The sequence below is a fragment of the Phaseolus vulgaris genome, chromosome 8 (assembly GCF_051622355.1).
Source record: "Phaseolus vulgaris cultivar YP4 chromosome 8, ASM5162235v1, whole genome shotgun sequence".
Lineage (NCBI taxonomy): Eukaryota > Viridiplantae > Streptophyta > Magnoliopsida > Fabales > Fabaceae > Phaseolus > Phaseolus vulgaris.
The window spans coordinates 387342-403244 of record NC_143505.1 but is presented as its reverse complement, the minus strand read 5'-3'; the positions used below and the strand labels follow the sequence as shown (position 1 = coordinate 403244).

The 15903-nt window shown below is 33.0% G+C and overlaps 3 protein-coding genes across 5 annotated transcripts; 1 reads left to right on the top strand and 2 right to left on the bottom strand.

The window, feature by feature from the left end:
- Positions 1–478: 478 nt before the first annotated feature.
- On the bottom strand, positions 479–2437 carry LOC137823855 (uncharacterized). Its single transcript, XM_068629160.2, has 4 exons — positions 2072–2437; positions 1706–1987; positions 979–1101; positions 479–786 (listed from the first exon to the last, which is right to left on the bottom strand). The coding sequence occupies exons 1-4, from the start codon at positions 2423–2425 to the stop codon at positions 652–654; spliced, it is 894 nt and encodes a 297-aa protein (XP_068485261.1). The 5' UTR covers positions 2426–2437; the 3' UTR covers positions 479–651.
- Positions 2438–2902: 465 nt separating this feature from the next.
- On the bottom strand, positions 2903–7048 carry LOC137823853 (uncharacterized). Its single transcript, XM_068629159.2, has 11 exons — positions 6708–7048; positions 6538–6632; positions 6298–6355; positions 5703–5897; positions 5472–5548; positions 5243–5325; positions 4786–4837; positions 4402–4470; positions 3892–3978; positions 3737–3798; positions 2903–3159 (listed from the first exon to the last, which is right to left on the bottom strand). Exons 1-11 carry the CDS (start codon positions 6826–6828, stop codon positions 3021–3023), a joined length of 1038 nt encoding a protein of 345 aa, XP_068485260.2. The 5' UTR covers positions 6829–7048; the 3' UTR covers positions 2903–3020.
- Positions 7049–11696: 4648 nt separating this feature from the next.
- Positions 11697–15723, top strand: LOC137826516 (putative methyltransferase PMT19). 3 transcript variants are annotated; one of them, XM_068632506.2, is made up of 6 exons: positions 11697–12508; positions 13211–13421; positions 13725–14028; positions 14502–14891; positions 15069–15146; positions 15375–15723. In XM_068632506.2, exons 1-6 carry the CDS (start codon positions 11957–11959, stop codon positions 15580–15582), a joined length of 1743 nt encoding a protein of 580 aa, XP_068488607.1. In that variant the 5' UTR covers positions 11697–11956; the 3' UTR covers positions 15583–15723. The 3 variants fall into 3 exon arrangements, with proteins under 3 accessions (XP_068488607.1, XP_090150736.1, XP_090150735.1); XM_090294610.1 differs by having other exon boundaries at positions 11793–12508; positions 14540–14891; XM_090294609.1 differs by having other exon boundaries at positions 11879–12508; positions 13672–14028.
- Positions 15724–15903: the final 180 nt, after the last annotated feature.

The window sequence follows — 15903 nt, the reverse complement described above, 5'->3', positions numbered from 1 at the left end:
TTAGCATTTACAAAATGGACTTTCTACTCTGTTCTAGAGGTAAGAATGCTTGCTATAAATACATCCGTCCACAACCGAGTAGAAAAGTGTATATTTAGAAAAAGAGTTCAACCAACTAAACCCAATTACTGTCAAAAAAATAACTAAAATTTCGAATGAAAAAGTATCCTAAAAATTAAAAAAGAACGAAGATTTAGTTGAATATTTTCCTCTATAAACCAGGGAGTGAGATAGGTGATCTAATCTTTGTGTAGTTCTTCATCAATACAGACATCCCATTAAACACATTTCAGTTCTAGCTTAGTGTATCACAACTTTCTATCTTTGGAAGAACAATATACTGTCGATGGTTTTAAGAGCTAATGATTTTAAACACAAAACTGGTCCTTATTCCGATGAAGACCAGTTTTTTCCATCATCGACCATGAAAGTTACTTGAACTTTGTTAGAGCAGGAAACTTAATAAGATTTGTCAAAATTATCAACAACTAATTAAACGGGTTCTATTTATTTTTGATAAATTACTAACCAGATGGAGATTCAGTCTCGAACATACCCCAAAGACATTTAAGAATAAAAGTAACTCCCCAAAGATATGGCTGAGAATACAAGTACATCATCAACTAGAAATCTAGCTGTTTACTCATTTCTTTATGGCTGCTGGTTAGAATAGCGCTCTTCTTCTTTATAGTAAGTGTTGAAACCTACAATGTCCTTAATTTCTTCAAAAGAAGGCATGCTTCCTGGAGGAGGAACATTGCCTCCTTTAATTGCAGTGAGTGCATCCTACAAATTCAGTCAGATATATATATTTATTGTCTGAAATTAAAACATCAAAACAGAGGTGAAAGAGGTCAAAAGAATAATGCATCAAACATATTCAGAGGCAAGCACCACAAGTATCTCTGCATATCTGATCTAAAGCCTGAACTTGGCATCATAAACGTAATAAAACAACAAATGGGAAAGAAGTGTTACCTGCATTGCTCGTATGCAAACCCCAATCAAGGAAAGTGGATAAATAGCAAGTTTAAAACCAACGTCTTCAAGTTCCTTAGGACTAAGTATAGGCGTTTTGCCTCCTCCTTCGAGCATATTGGCCTACACAACACGAGAGTAGGGGCTAACAATATGAATGCGTTTATACTTCATATCTTGAGTTGTAATAACAAATGGTCAGTGATAATGGAATTATTGAAGTGGTCAGCAACATAGTCACCAACTCACTAGAAACGAATGGAACTAATTCATTCTCAAAAGCCAAGTAAACAGAGGAGGATTGTCCAAAATTATAAAACCAGATACATGGAAATGGTCCAACATGAAAAGTGAACAGGTTTTGATACAGTATTAGATCATGTGTGGAAATCCAACATTTTGAATTTCACACCTCATCGATACATGACCTCATCGATACATGTTGTCCTACGAGTCTACGAGTGTCCTACGAGTCTACGAGTGTCCTACGAAATTTACGAAATTAAACTCATAGGTAAAAACTCAATAGAAAAGAAATTAAACTAATCTGCTAAATGAAAATCAATTTATGAAGTTGATTTAGTCAAATCAGGACTTAAATGTGAAACAGAGGAAATCAAGCATGCAGAAATCTTGCAAGGAGCATTGCATAGATGCAGTGTGGGGAACAATTTGTGTCGCAATTGAAGAGGCAAGGCATGCATTAGGAGGAGAGAGATGAAGATACCAGTTTAGGAACATTCGGAGAAACTTGACAAAGAGCTCTCATTTCCTCAACGGAAGCGAGAGCGTCTATGAAAAGAACATCGGCCCCAGCATCGGCAAACGCCCTGCATCTGATGAGCGCTTCCTCCAAGGACAAGGCTTGCCGAGCATCGGTGCGCGCCACAATCACAATGTCGGAGCCGCTCTCTGTTCGAGCATCCACGGCGGCTCTAATCTTCATCACCGCCTCCTCCCTGGGCAACACCTTCCTGCCGCGCGTGTGGCCACACGCTTTCGGCGCAACCTGTACAATCCAATTAGGGCAATAAGAAGAAGTGCAACGAAGAAATGGAAGGTAGGAGAAGAGAAAGAGGAGTGAGTGAGTGACCTGATCTTCGAGAAGGATTCCTGCGAAGCCGGCGGCGATAAAACCCTTGACGGTTCTCTTGAGGTTCATGGCGTTGCCGTAACCGTTGTCGGCGTCGACGATGATGGGAATGGAGACGGCTTGGGCGATGAGTTGGCCCTGATCGAGCATTTCGCCGTAAGAGATTAAGCCGGTGTCGGGCAAAGCGAGCCGGGAAGCGGCGATGGAGAAGCCACTGGTGATGCAGTAGGGGAAACCGGCGGATTCAATGAGCTTTGCTCCGAGAGCGTCGAAGCAGGCCGGGCCCTGGTGAACGCCCGGTGTTTGCAGAAGCTCCCTAAGCACCTTCGCCTTCGCCATTCTTTCCACCACCATGCTCACAAGAGGATCATGCTTTATACTATTATTATTATTATTATTTTATTATTATTATTATTATTAAGTGCTACCAAAAGTTTTGCATTTCTTCGCATTGTTGAAAATAATAGATATTTGAGCATTTAATAATATAGAAGTAGATGTAGAAATCTTATTATAAGTCCGTTTTGTTAAAAACTCATTTCATAGGTTCAATTAAATATAGAGTTGATTTTTTAATATAGGATTTGATTTTTTAATATAGGATCAGAAACATTTAAAGTTTACCTGTACCAAAAGTTTATCTGTACCAAAGTTTGTTGTTGGTCTTATTAAAATATTTGTTACTTTATCGGATCACCTATAATACATTACTTTCACATACGATAGGTCTATGGCTCGATAGGTCTTATAACCAATTTTTTAAAAACGAATTAAACTTAAAAATTAGCCTCTTAATAATTATCAACATACTACTAAAGCATCCTTTAAATTACAAGAAACATTCTCTCCTTGGATTGCAATCTTGCAGGAGCTGGTTGCAGTACAAAATAAATCCCATTCCCTTGAGGATACTTTACCCCACAATGTATGAATAATGTGCAGCTCTATACTAAGCTACCCAGGTCTTTGAGCTTCCAGCCCTACTTCCTTTGCTCCCATTTCCTAAATTGGCTTCCTCATCCAGTTTCACTGCTGGCCGAAGTTCATCGCCAGAATTTGGAGGCTGCTCATCCTCATCTCTGTCTCCACTGCAATAATATGAAACACCACAGCTAAAAACTTAATAAAATAATTGTTATATCACAAAATCGGAAACCTGGATGGCCAGACACCTAGACGGTCTAACGGTCTTTCGGTAAAAACAAACATCCACATCATATAACAGGTTAAGAGCGTTAATCCTAATTAGAGATTATAAAGTAGGGTTAACGTCTATTGGGTCTGAGAGAACAAAACTCACTAGAACAGTATAAATAAGAAGGAACCTTATGGTGAAAGATAATGTTATTTTGAAATCTGTACTGAATCACCTAAATTGAGCTCATCTAACTTAAGCGTCGGAATATCTTTGTATGTATCTCATCCTCTCGGACATCCAAGAAGAATAACCGGAAGAGAATAAAAGAAGTGATTTGGTAGGAGATATTTGATCTCGGATACATTGCAAGAACAATAATAATAGCAACAATGCATAACTCAAATTCCCTTACTAGGTACACATCTAAATCAACATAAACCGCCCCTCACTTCTTCACTTCTGATCTAAATGTGTGATTTGTCCCAACAGAAACTATACAATAAGAAAGTGTGTGCAATGATACTTACCCTGAATAGATGACAAGCCCAATGGTAACAGCACCAAATGCCACAAAGTACATCCAATCAACCTGGAAAGCATAATTTAGCTCTAGAGAAGTTAGCATGTTAAAATGTGGCACACTTCTAATAGCAAAAAAATGGCTGCAACATTATTATCAGACCTTCTCATGATAAGCAAAAATGCGAATTAACACAGCCCACATGTCTGAGGTCAACAGCGACAGATTTAGCATGGTAGAACCATTGATCTGTGACAAACCAAAAGAGCATAGTTAAATACTACATCTCAATCAAATACTGATAGGGAAAAATGGCACGAGAAAGATGCTATTGCAGTTAGATGTTAATGGACTATAGAATCAGGATAAATTTCTCCAATGCTATGAAATAATTTCAAGAATTTTGATGGGTGATAATTTTTCAAAAGTAGTACATTACTATTAAATTATTTTGGTTCAGATTAAACATCAGTGTCAGAAATGATAGAGAAACATTGAGAGGGAGAACAAAACCAAATAACTGCATCATAGAGTTTCCTTTTAATCAATTGTTTTGATTAGTCCAATCTATTTAGTTTTGGAACCTTTATTCAATCATTTTATCCAGTGTCACAATACAAATATAATTTCTGTAAAAAATATAATTAGAATAGCTATGGTTTGAATCCATACCTTAAGCAGAACAGCGACTAAAGAGTAAAACATGAACATGGCCACTGCAAATCCAACAAAAGGAAGGGCCTGAAATCAAAATTGAAAGGAATGAATGTAAATAATAATGCTTGAAGACATCACACTGGTTGACATGTTCTGACAACAACATAATATCTTGATAAGAAGTGGACTTTAAGCCTAAGTCAACCTTATAAAACTGGTTTATAAGGTAACATTTGCACCGGTTTATAAACTGAGGTTTGCACCCATTTATAAAGGATGAAATATCTTGATCTCTAGTCGATGTGAGATCTCTAACTTAACTTGAATTGTGCATCCTAGTTAAAGATAAATTATGTCATTTACTCAATTGTAGTGAGAGGGGTGATGAAGAGAGCTTACTGCCTCAGCTGACCAATGAATAGATTTAAGTTCATTGCGCTCAAGTATGCTTCTGTAATAACAATGAAGGATATAACAGGAAGAAGAAATGTAAATAATTATAGACTTCTAGTAGTGGATAAAAGTCTTCATTACTTCAGAATCGACATTACTTCAACTGACAAAAAAATCTCACCAGACTCCTAGAAAAACAAGTCATTAATTTTAAAAACTTGAAGTTGGAACTTAATTAAAATTGCATTTCATTCAACTGTGACAACAACTTGATCAATTCAACATTTCAAAGTTCATTCCCAAATCACAATCCTCAATCAATATAATTATGACACACAACAATTTGTTAAATCATTGAGCAAACCAATATTATTTGGCATAAATTATGCAGCAGAACAGCCATGTATTGAAAGTCAGAACAGAAAGATCCCATAGTTCTGAATATAGTCAATTTGAAGGATACATTTGAATGGCACTAACAATGCCACCAGAGAGACCTAACATTGCCATAAGCTCAACTCTATCAGCATTTTTCACAAGAAATTCCTGCAAAACAAAAGAAATAGCAGTAACAAAAGGACAATTAATATAATCAACCATGCAGGAATATGGTGCGGGTGCATTTCAAAAAATAGCCTATCAGCTGCAAGAGAGTTGAAAAATGCTTTAAAGCAGAAGTAGAATCAGCTCACCTCGCTGACATTACTGATTGCATACAGTGTAGCACCAGCAATAACAAGAAGGTCCCCTTTACGAGGATTGCTTCCACCTATAACAGGTGAGTAAGACATCATCAAACAACTACTATAAGTGAAATTCTGCATGTTACTGATGATATTAAATATAAGATAAAAATTTGCTAGTTTTGCAAGATTTCTAAGCATAGAGACATGGAAGTAACAGTACATAAAAATCTCACCCACCTGCACGGTCACCAGCATGAACATCAGAAAACACAACCAGGACAAGGCCAGCAACACAAACAACTACACCGGTAATCTTTTTGAATCTATATTTAGTCTTTAAGAAAAGCCATGTAAGAAGCATGACGGACGGAATTGACCAGCAGTCAAGTAGCATCACACTCGTCAGTGAGGTGTATTGGTATGCCTTCACAACTGTTCGGTAGATGCATGAGAATTAGTTTAGATACAATTGCAAGTAATAAGATCATCCAATTCAACATGTGACTTGCTTCATTTTAATACATAGGAAGAGTTCCAGTAAATATGTGTTAGAGATCCCACATCGACTAGAGATTAAAGTCTTTATATAAGTGAGTGCAAATCTCATTAAGTCGGTTGAGTTAGGTTTAAAGTTAACTTCTTAATATAAAGAGTCATTTAGAACCTAACCTAGCGAGTGTTTATTGGACTTATCAAACTACCTGCTATCAGACCGTTATTGAATAACTCATTATATTGTCTCACACACAAACGTCACTCTGTGTGAGAGGCTCATAAACCGGTTTTAAAGTTCACTTTTTAATAATATACGAATGGAAGGTCACACACTTACCAAGAAAATTAGCTTCCACATCAACCAATCCGAGAATTACATAATAGTACCATTTTGCCTGCGTCAGAGGCATGTGAAGTTAGTGAAGTTGTGATAAAATGTTTCAGTTCAGAGAAGCAGAGGAAAAGCACAAATAAAGAATACAATTTGTGTTTTGCAGAAGAGTATAGCAATCTCAATCAACTGATATTCATTCAAGATTAAGAACAGATTTGTGAAGTAAGCATGTAGTATTATAACCTTGAGTGGTTTCCTTCGATATAGGAGAATGGTTCCATAGACAAACGTCAAGAACACATAGTTGAGGAAGGACTGTGAAGTGGGAGCATTGATTCCTACGACGACGAGGAAACATTAGAAGAAGAAAAACGGAACATTGTTAAGGTAGAAAAATAAGAGATGAAGGAAACCTTTTTTAGCCAATTCAGAAGAAGTGAAGGCTGTGGAAGTGATGAGAAGAGAAAGAAATTGCCCCAAACCCAGACCAATGAGCGTGTGTGGAGTCCAAAGCCTACCAAAATTCAACATCATAGTTGAGAACAGAACAAAACTGAGTTCTGCAACAGTGTGAAATTAAGGTTGTTTTGATCAGAATTGTATTTGGGAGGGAATGAGAGTTGGCTGCGTGAGAAAGTGAAAAGCCAAAAAAAGTGATTTTCAGCAGAATTTTAAGCAACGCCTTTCAGCCGTCAATTATCACTTTATAGTCAACATCACTTCTTCCTTTCTCTCTCTCTTTTAAAAGAGTGGACTTCAAACGCTAATCAACCATCATACATTCAAAATCACTTTTTTCTACACTCATCACTATTATTCTCTTTATCCCTTTTTATATTATTTAATTATAAATTTAATTTTTATTATATTTTTTCTTAAAACTATTTTATTACGCTAAATATACTATCACACTATTTAGTAATTGAGGTAACGCTTTTTAAAAACAAAACAGTAATAAAACACCGACCTACAAAACAGACAATACTTTAGATCGGTGATTAAGCCTAACGATACTATCTTTTAAACTTGAAGTCGAAACAAAAATCATCACATCAAAAATAGTATTCGGTGACATGATAGGTCCAATATAAATTCTCATTAGATTAAGTCTAAATATTTTTTTATCATCTTAATTTCAATAGAATCTTCTAAACTTATTTGTAAAATAAATTTAAGTCACTTATATATTATAATGTTTTTGTTTTGTAAAATGTAGTTAAAATATAGAATATAAAATTTGAACATATGTTATTTGAAGTAGAGTATCTGAACTCAGCTTTATCCTTTGAAGAAAAAGAAAGTCATGTTCTTTGAGCCGCGTAAGGTGCTTTCCTTTTTTTCCCGCTTTTCGGCTGTTTCATTTCACCTTTCAACGTGCCAAAATACTAACCACCAACCATCCAATATGCTTCATTCACTATTTTTAATACACATTAATTTTTTTTTTTCATGATTACAAGTTTGAACACGCATCTGTGGTAGTGCACAATAAAAAAAATATATATAAAATGAATACTAATTATAAATAGTCATAATTATTTGTTGACCTCAACATAAAGGTCTGATTTTAAAAAAATTAATTTTATCCTCAATTATTTTTTTTAAATATGTAATTTGATTTTTTATGTTAAATTTACATTAATAACATTGGTGATGATATGACATACATAATGTCATTTCTATCCATAAGTATGAGTAATCGATACCTTTCTTTTTTTTCTTATCTGTTTTTCCTCATCAAACCTTATTTTCACTTTCATTCAAATCTCCTTCTCTTCTCTCCATCAAGGATCTCATCTTCCATACCAGAGACGAAATCCTTTGTCAGATGGAGGGAAAAGAATGACATTTAGGTGAGGGTGAAGACAAGGTTTGATGTTGAAGGATGAATAGGAAAAGAAAATGGTATTTGATTACACGTGAAATTCACCTCACCTCTGCTATCTTGTGTGTCTCATCATAATTATTTAATGTCGTTCATGCAAAATTACCATAAGGAACCAACTTGCTTACATTTTAAAAAAACTTATGACAAAATTAATTTTTTTAAAAACTATTAGATCAAATTGACTATTAACCTTTAATGTATGAATCAAAAAGATAATTATGTCTTATAAATACTAATACGAACGCATGTATATTCACATTTTTTTTATTATTACTATATTTGTATTCGTATTTATTAAAATAAACTATAGAAAATATAACAATAACATTTTTTTTTCAAACATTTTAGGATAAAACAGTATTATTTTAAAAATATGTCAAAATAGTAAAATAAAATAAACATAAAAATATATATTAGTACACTATCAAAATTTTATTATTTTAAAATTAACATAAAAGAATAAATAAAATTTTAAAAATAATAAATAACTATATTCAATTTTATTCTTTATTAATTTTAGACCTACACAAAAATGATCAACTATAAATAACCGTTATCTTGATTGAAAACCTTAAGTAATCGTATTATTAATATTGAGTTTGAACGAAAAATTCTGTAAGAATGAGTTGAAGTTTACACTTCTTAAACTATTATTTAATTGAGGTATAAAATATATAATTTAATCAAATGAAATAAACGTAAAAATAGTTTGATTATTTGGTTGCATCAGGTTCACGGTCACACTTTATTTTTTAAATTTTCGTTGATTTTTTTTAGTTGCTTACTTTCTTATACGATTTCCTTGGATTTGTTGTTTATAAAATTAAAATAAAAATTTAAAAGATAGAATACTTTATTTATCTTGAATATTAATCGTTCATTAACTTTTTACAACTAATTTGTCCACATGTTGGAATATAATAAACAATAATTTACAACAAATAAAAAGGGAAATAGTAAAAAAATCAGAAAGGTTTTTATTTTTTCAAAAACTCTAAATTTTGTTAATGTTTGGAAACACAAGTTATATAATAAGCCCGTTACAAAAATGAACTAAAAATAATAAAAGATTGAGGTTTTTTTTTAAATAATTTAACCCCAAATTAATATGAAATAAGTTTTCTAAAACGATTGAAATTTGACCATTAATTAAGATGGAATTGATTTTTAGGTGTTTACCTGTCAAAGAATAAAGTTAATAATTATAATTGAGCCAAAATTACCCACAAATAGCTAATACTAGTTACTGTATTTTATTTTATTTTACGTTTTAAGCATATGATAAAATTTAAATTCTAATTATACAAATAAAACAACTCTTCCAACAAAATGAGGTTTCCCTTAACTAGTATTCTACTTTCTCAATAAATCAGTGTCATGGTTTTTCACTTAGAAAATGGCCTCATTTTAATAAAAGCAAATAAAGATAAAATTATAATAATTAGGTGTTTATTTAAAAAAAAAAAAAATCAAAGATCCATCGCGATAATGTATAAAATAAAATATATATGTAAAAGTTGAAGGGGTAAATACCATCATCACTGAAAATGATAAATATAAAACAAATCTTTCTAAATATTTTTAACTCAATAATATATTTACCTCTTTTTATGTTTATTTTTATGAGATAGTCAGAAAAATAATTTGTTTACTTATTGCATTTTGATGTCTCTTGATCTAATTTTTCCTGAATTTTATTAAAATACATTATTATTTTTCCAATTATTAATTTGGGTAAATCGTATTTATATAACACCATTTTATTTATTGTGAAGATTTTAGTGTGAATTTATGTTAAAATTTAACCTCAAAGTAAACTTTTAAACTTGTGTTTAAATAAGGGTGATAATAAGGTTGGTCTCTCCACTTAAATTATATTTTTATTAAAAGTAAAATAATAATAATGTATTTGTAATAATATATATATATATATATATATATCACTAGTTATTTTTTTCATATATTTTACTGTGGTGTGGTAGTGTTGATGTGACAATATTCACTTTAATTTACTGAAATGATTAGGAACATAACATGGATGAGAATCAGGAAAAAATTGAAGAAAATAATTTTGTATTTTTTATTAAGATGTTTCTTTCTAACTTCATCAAATTTCTTTCTATACATCACAAGTTTCGTAATTTAAATTTCATGATATAAAAATCAATTATAAAAATAAAAATTCAAAAGAAAATATAAAATTTAGATAAACTATTTTACCTTTCAAAATTTAGAACAATTATTTTAATTTTTAAAATTATTGAAAAAGAGAAAAAAAAAACACCTTCTATTTATTATTATACAGAGTAATCCACCCTCTAAAGGGTAAACATATGAAAATAATGAACTTGTCCACATTTTTTTTATAACGGCGCAGTGCAAACCCTAACCAGCATATATGGCAAAGCCTAACTAGTGAAGGTCACAACCTCCAATTTCAAATAATAATTAATATCGTTTTTATTGTATATTGATTTATAATTAAATATCATACATTCGTACACTAAAAAATAATAATTTGTCACATTATTTGCGCTGCTCTGCATGCTTCAGAATCTTGCAGTGGTGCAACCTTATTGGTCTATTGCTTATATAAATACAAAGCAGTTAATGAAGTTTTGTATTTTCTATACAAAAAATCAAATCTAGCTTACTCACTCTAATTATTATTAGAAATTTTGGAATTCGCATAATGAGAAATTGATATTTTTGTTTTCTTTCCTCACATTTCTTTCAAGCTTTAATTTACATAATTGATTATTTAATGTTTTTTAGGAAGTGGATTACGTAATTAATGTTACATTTATGACTTACCAATAATTTTCTTAAAATGGCTATATATATGATTCGAGTTACTCTATAATTAAGAAGGGTTTGATCTCAAAAAAAGAAAAAAGATAAGTAAGTTGGTATGGCAGAAGAGAAGCATAAAAGTATGAAAAATTCTTTGCAGTCTCCGAAAATTAAGAATTTTAGAAGCAGAAACTCTGTTTCTCTCCATCTCTTCTGTTTTATTTTTCTTCTGAAACTCATTCCACTGTTAACCTAAAAAGCAAGAACCACCGATATATAACTCAACAACATAGTTTAAACCGACCGACATGACCAAAATCATCACCAGATAATGCACTTCTAAGACAAAACTTTCTATTTCGGTTCAATAACAAAGGGTATATGATAATCATATAAATAGTCACAGATTTTAAAGACCAGGTACGATATCCTAATAACTCAACAACACTTAGTTTAAACCGACAGACATGACCAAAATCATCACCAGGTAATGCACTCCTAAAATCAAACTTTTTGTTTCGGTTCAATGACAAAGAGTATATGATAATTATATAAATAGTCACAGATTTCAAAGATCGTCATAGTATTAATAGTCATACAGTATTAATGTATTAATAACACTTATATCGAATACCGAATTCTAACTTAAACTTAGAGTATCTTTTGCCGATACTATCCGAATCTGTAACTAACAATAAGGGAGGAACCGAGCAGAATGACCGACCGAGGGTAGCTCGAATCTTTCTCTTGATTTGAACCCGGTTATGTTTGGGAATTCACATGGCATAATATGAAAGAAACCAAGGATTCATTTCTTACTCACTCACGCTAACACAGATAAACATAGGATAATCCTCTTCTCACATTCCTCACCATAAATAGCTGATAGATAGATAGATAAACATATTGATAGAAATAGAAACACGCACGTTACAAGACAAGAGTTTGGAGAAATCAGCAGAAAACCACCTCGGACTTTTGATGATGATGATGGTAAAGACGAACAACCCATGTCTCAAAATCTTGTCCACCATTCTTCTCTTGGTCTCTCTCATCATCTACATCTTCGTTGCTCCCTCTTTCTTCACTTCGCCTCACCTCTACAAACACTTGCATTTGCAACCCTCAGATTTTGAGTTCTGCCCAAGTAACTACACCAATCACTGTCCATGCCAAGACCCTCTAAGGGCCAGACGCTTCCCAAAGGCCAAATGGTTCCGTAAAGAGCGTCACTGCCCAGAGAGAACTCAAAGGTTGAGGTGCCTCATTCCAACCCCACCAGGCTACCAAACCCCGTTTCCTTGGCCTAAGAGCAAGGACACTGCATGGTTCAGTAACGTGCCTTTTCCCAAGCTAGTGGAGTATAAAAAGTCGCAAAATTGGGTTAGGTTGGAAGGTGACCGTTTTGTGTTTCCAGGAGGTGGCACTTCGTTTACCGAAGGTGTCAATGGTTATGTTCATGCTCTAGACCGTCTTCTTCCAGTGTCTTTGAAATCTGGGAATATCAGAACTGTGCTTGATGTTGGTTGTGGGGTGAGCTTATAGTTAGCTTCTTCTTTTTTATATATAAAAACTTTCATGCAAATTGATATCTCAACATCAACTTTACATATCAGTAAGTCTGATATCTATCTGAAAGTAACAACCATAATCTTTCATCAAATTGAAAATTATAGTTAACTTAGTTATATATATTGTTTCTTGTGCCTTTTCTTTTCTTCCACTATCTTTCCTTAAACTGCTTCGCTGGCTTATCTTTATCTTTATCTTTACTCTGTTTTGTCTTCTCTTGTTTGGCCTGCTATCATAGTGAAAAATACTGTTTTTGTAGTTGCTGAGTTGCCATGTCTTCTTTAAACTGAAAAACTGATTCTTTTAGTTTTCTTCCCCTTCTACAGAACTTGAGGCAAATGGGGAACCTAGGATTTGAATGTCCTTTCATGTTTTGATTAGTGTGTTTCATATTGAACCTGTTTAATTGTACTAATTATTACCCAGTAAAAAACTTGTGGTTTTATAGCTGCATTGATTTTCGTTTTAGCTCTATGTGGGAAAATTTTCACTTTGCCTGATGAAGCTTGGTCCATCTCTTTGGGTGTACTTATCAGCAGTTACTTTTAAATAAAAACTGATTTTTTTAAAGTATGCTCTTTTTATGTTGATAATGCATAAAAATTAAACTCCTACTTATCATTACTTGTGATGAATGTGTGTTCCAAATATGCATAATTGCAGGTTGCAAGCTTTGGAGCTTCTCTGATGGACTATGATATCTTGACAATGTCACTAGCACCAAGTGATGAGCATCAATCTCAAGTACAGTTTGCCCTAGAAAGGGGACTCCCTGCAATGCTTGGAGTACTAAGCATTCACAGGCTAACATTCCCTTCAAGATCATTTGATATGGTTCATTGCTCTAGATGCCTTGTCCCATGGACTGCTTATGGTATTACTAACTTTAATGTTTTCACTTTGACACTAAATGTTTGCATCAGAAAAAAAATCTCTTCTTCCATTTGGCTATACTATTTATTGGGATATGGGCATTTTACTTAGTATTAATTGGCTTACCATGGAATAATCTCACATGACATGGGATTTATATTATTTATCTGTTGGACAGCTTCATTTAATGCCACAACTAAGTGTTTTAACATAAGAAGCAGCACTTAATTAATTCAGCTAGTTCATTGCAGAGAACTTGGTTTCCACTTATGATGCTGCTCTGATATTTCTTTAATTGTTGAAGATGGGCTATACCTGAGAGAGATTGACCGAATTTTGCGTCCTGGTGGATTTTGGGTACTGTCTGGGCCACCCATAAATTGGAGGGTAAACTACAAAGCGTGGGAAATAGAGCCTTGGGTGCTAGAAAAGGAGCAAAATATTATAGAAGACCTTGCCAAGCAAATGTGTTGGGAAAAAGTTGCTGAGAGAGATCAGATTGCTGTCTGGCAAAAACACACAGATCACATCAGTTGCATGCAAAAGTTGAAGACTTTGAGATCCCCCAAGTTCTGCAACTCATCTGAATCTGACCCTGATGCTGGATGGTAAGTTTCTTTACAATAATGATACTTGAGAACCTACTCCAATATATACTTTGATATGAAAAAATGTTATTTTCGTAAACTGGTGCAAGTTTTGTATGAAAAAATAGAATTGTAGATTGATGCAAGTTGTAAATATATCACTTCTAATCTCTTTATTTCATCAACTCACAAATTGAGAGGATATAGAAATGAGAAAAATAAATTGTGTGATTTTTAGTCCTGTTAGGAAATATCTCATGGGGAATAATGTTTATGAAAAGTTAAGTAATATTGTGTGTTAGGACATGATTCTCATTGTCGTGCCATTGTTTAAGGAAATTTGTATTTTGCTAAGGTTTCTGCTGTCCATAATCCATACAAAAACTTAGACTTTTCTGTTTTGCTAAGGTTTCTGTGATCATTTTTTCTCATAACTTCTTCATCATTTTCCCTTGTATTATATTTATACTTCATAGTTACGAACCATTCAACAGGTATACCAAAATGACTGCATGCATTTTTCCTCTTCCAGACGTGAAAGATGTCCATGAAGAATCTGGTGGCGTTCTTGAGAAATGGCCTATGAGGTTGGAAACTGTTCCACCAAGGGTTGGAAATGAAAATGATGACGGATTCACACTCAAAGCCTACATTAAAGATAATCAAAGATGGAAAAGAAGAGTGTCTGATTATGAGATCATGCTAAAATCCATCTCTTCTGGTAAATACAGAAATGTTATGGATATGAATGCTGGCTTTGGAGGATTTGCAGCTGCAATGGTGAAATATCCTGTTTGGGTTATGAATGTGGTTCCCTTTGATGCAAAAAGCAGCAATCTTGGCATTATCTATGAACGAGGCCTTATAGGAACTTACATGGATTGGTGTGCACATTCCTTTCCCAATTCTCCTTTTTTCTTCAATCTACATAAGTTACTTGTAAAAATGATCCTCAGAGTTCTTTAGCTACTACTATTCTGTGACATGTATATTTACTTCTGTCTCTGTCTGCATCTGAGTGTGTGAATAATGAATGAACAACATTGTCTTGCTTGCTGCAGGTGTGAGCCCTTTTCTACATACCCTCGAACATATGACTTGATACATGCCAGTGGTCTATTCAGCATGTATATGGACAAGTAGGAAACTACATCAGTTTCACAAAGTTTAGATACGAAAATGTTACTCTCTGATAACTGCAAATTGAAAAATATCAGTTTACAACTATGATTTAACCGATATATCTTTTCAGTTGTAATCTGGTTGAATATCAGTTTACAACTATGATTTAACCGATATATCTTTTCAGTTGTAATCTGGTGTATGATTATCAACGTATCATAGTAATGTTTGTTGATCTGTTGTAGGTGTGACATAGGTGACATTGTTTTGGAGATGCATCGAATAGTTCGTCCGAAAGGAGCTGTGATCATTAGAGATGAAAGAGATGTGATCCTTAAAGTAAAGGAAATAACTGATAAAATGAGATGGAAAGGAACAGTAGTGGCTGGTGACCAGAATGGACCTTTTCATATGGAAATGATTATGCTTATTGATCTTAACGATACTCATTAAATGTGTTTGATGTTATGTGTTTCTTAGTTACCTCATTTCTATTACTTTCTAACAATACCTTCTTTGGATTATTTTTTTGGCATGACTAGGGTGAATATATAAATAAAAATCAATAAATAGAGTTTACTATTTTGAATGGCATTTGGATGAATGTGAGTTTTAGTTTTGGATCTTTCTCCTGCATCCCATAAAAGATCATTTTACTCTTTTTAAAAATAACTTCCAGATTAATTTTTTGGAATATTTTTCAAACACATTTTATCAATTTCATTTTGAATATTAAAAAAAATGTGTTATGGTAAGAATATTTCAAAATGATTT

What these genes read in the sequence shown, in the direction of transcription:
- LOC137823855 (XM_068629160.2), bottom strand. Translation starts at nt 2,425, where the DNA reads ATGGTGGTGGAAAGAATGGCGAAGGCGAAGGTGCTTAGGGAGCTTCTG. An exon ending in CTCCGAATGTTCCTAAACTG is followed by an intron (nt 1,102 to 1,705) that starts GTATCTTCATCT and finishes CGTGTTGTGTAG; the next exon opens with GCCAATATGCTCGAAGGAGG. An exon ending in TTTGCATACGAGCAATGCAG is followed by an intron (nt 787 to 978) that starts GTAACACTTCTT and finishes CTGAATTTGTAG; the next exon opens with GATGCACTCACTGCAATTAA.
- LOC137826516 (XM_068632506.2), top strand. Translation starts at nt 11,957, where the DNA reads ATGATGATGATGGTAAAGACGAACAACCCATGTCTCAAAATCTTGTCC. An exon ending in ATAGGAACTTACATGGATTG is followed by an intron (nt 14,892 to 15,068) that starts GTGTGCACATTC and finishes TGCTTGCTGCAG; the next exon opens with GTGTGAGCCCTTTTCTACAT. An exon ending in TTCAGCATGTATATGGACAA is followed by an intron (nt 15,147 to 15,374) that starts GTAGGAAACTAC and finishes GATCTGTTGTAG; the next exon opens with GTGTGACATAGGTGACATTG.
- LOC137823853 (XM_068629159.2), bottom strand. Translation starts at nt 6,828, where the DNA reads ATGATGTTGAATTTTGGTAGGCTTTGGACTCCACACACGCTCATTGGT. An exon ending in ATCGAAGGAAACCACTCAAG is followed by an intron (nt 6,356 to 6,537) that starts GTTATAATACTA and finishes CCTCTGACGCAG; the next exon opens with GCAAAATGGTACTATTATGT. An exon ending in TTCATTGGTCAGCTGAGGCA is followed by an intron (nt 4,471 to 4,785) that starts GTAAGCTCTCTT and finishes TTTTGATTTCAG; the next exon opens with GCCCTTCCTTTTGTTGGATT.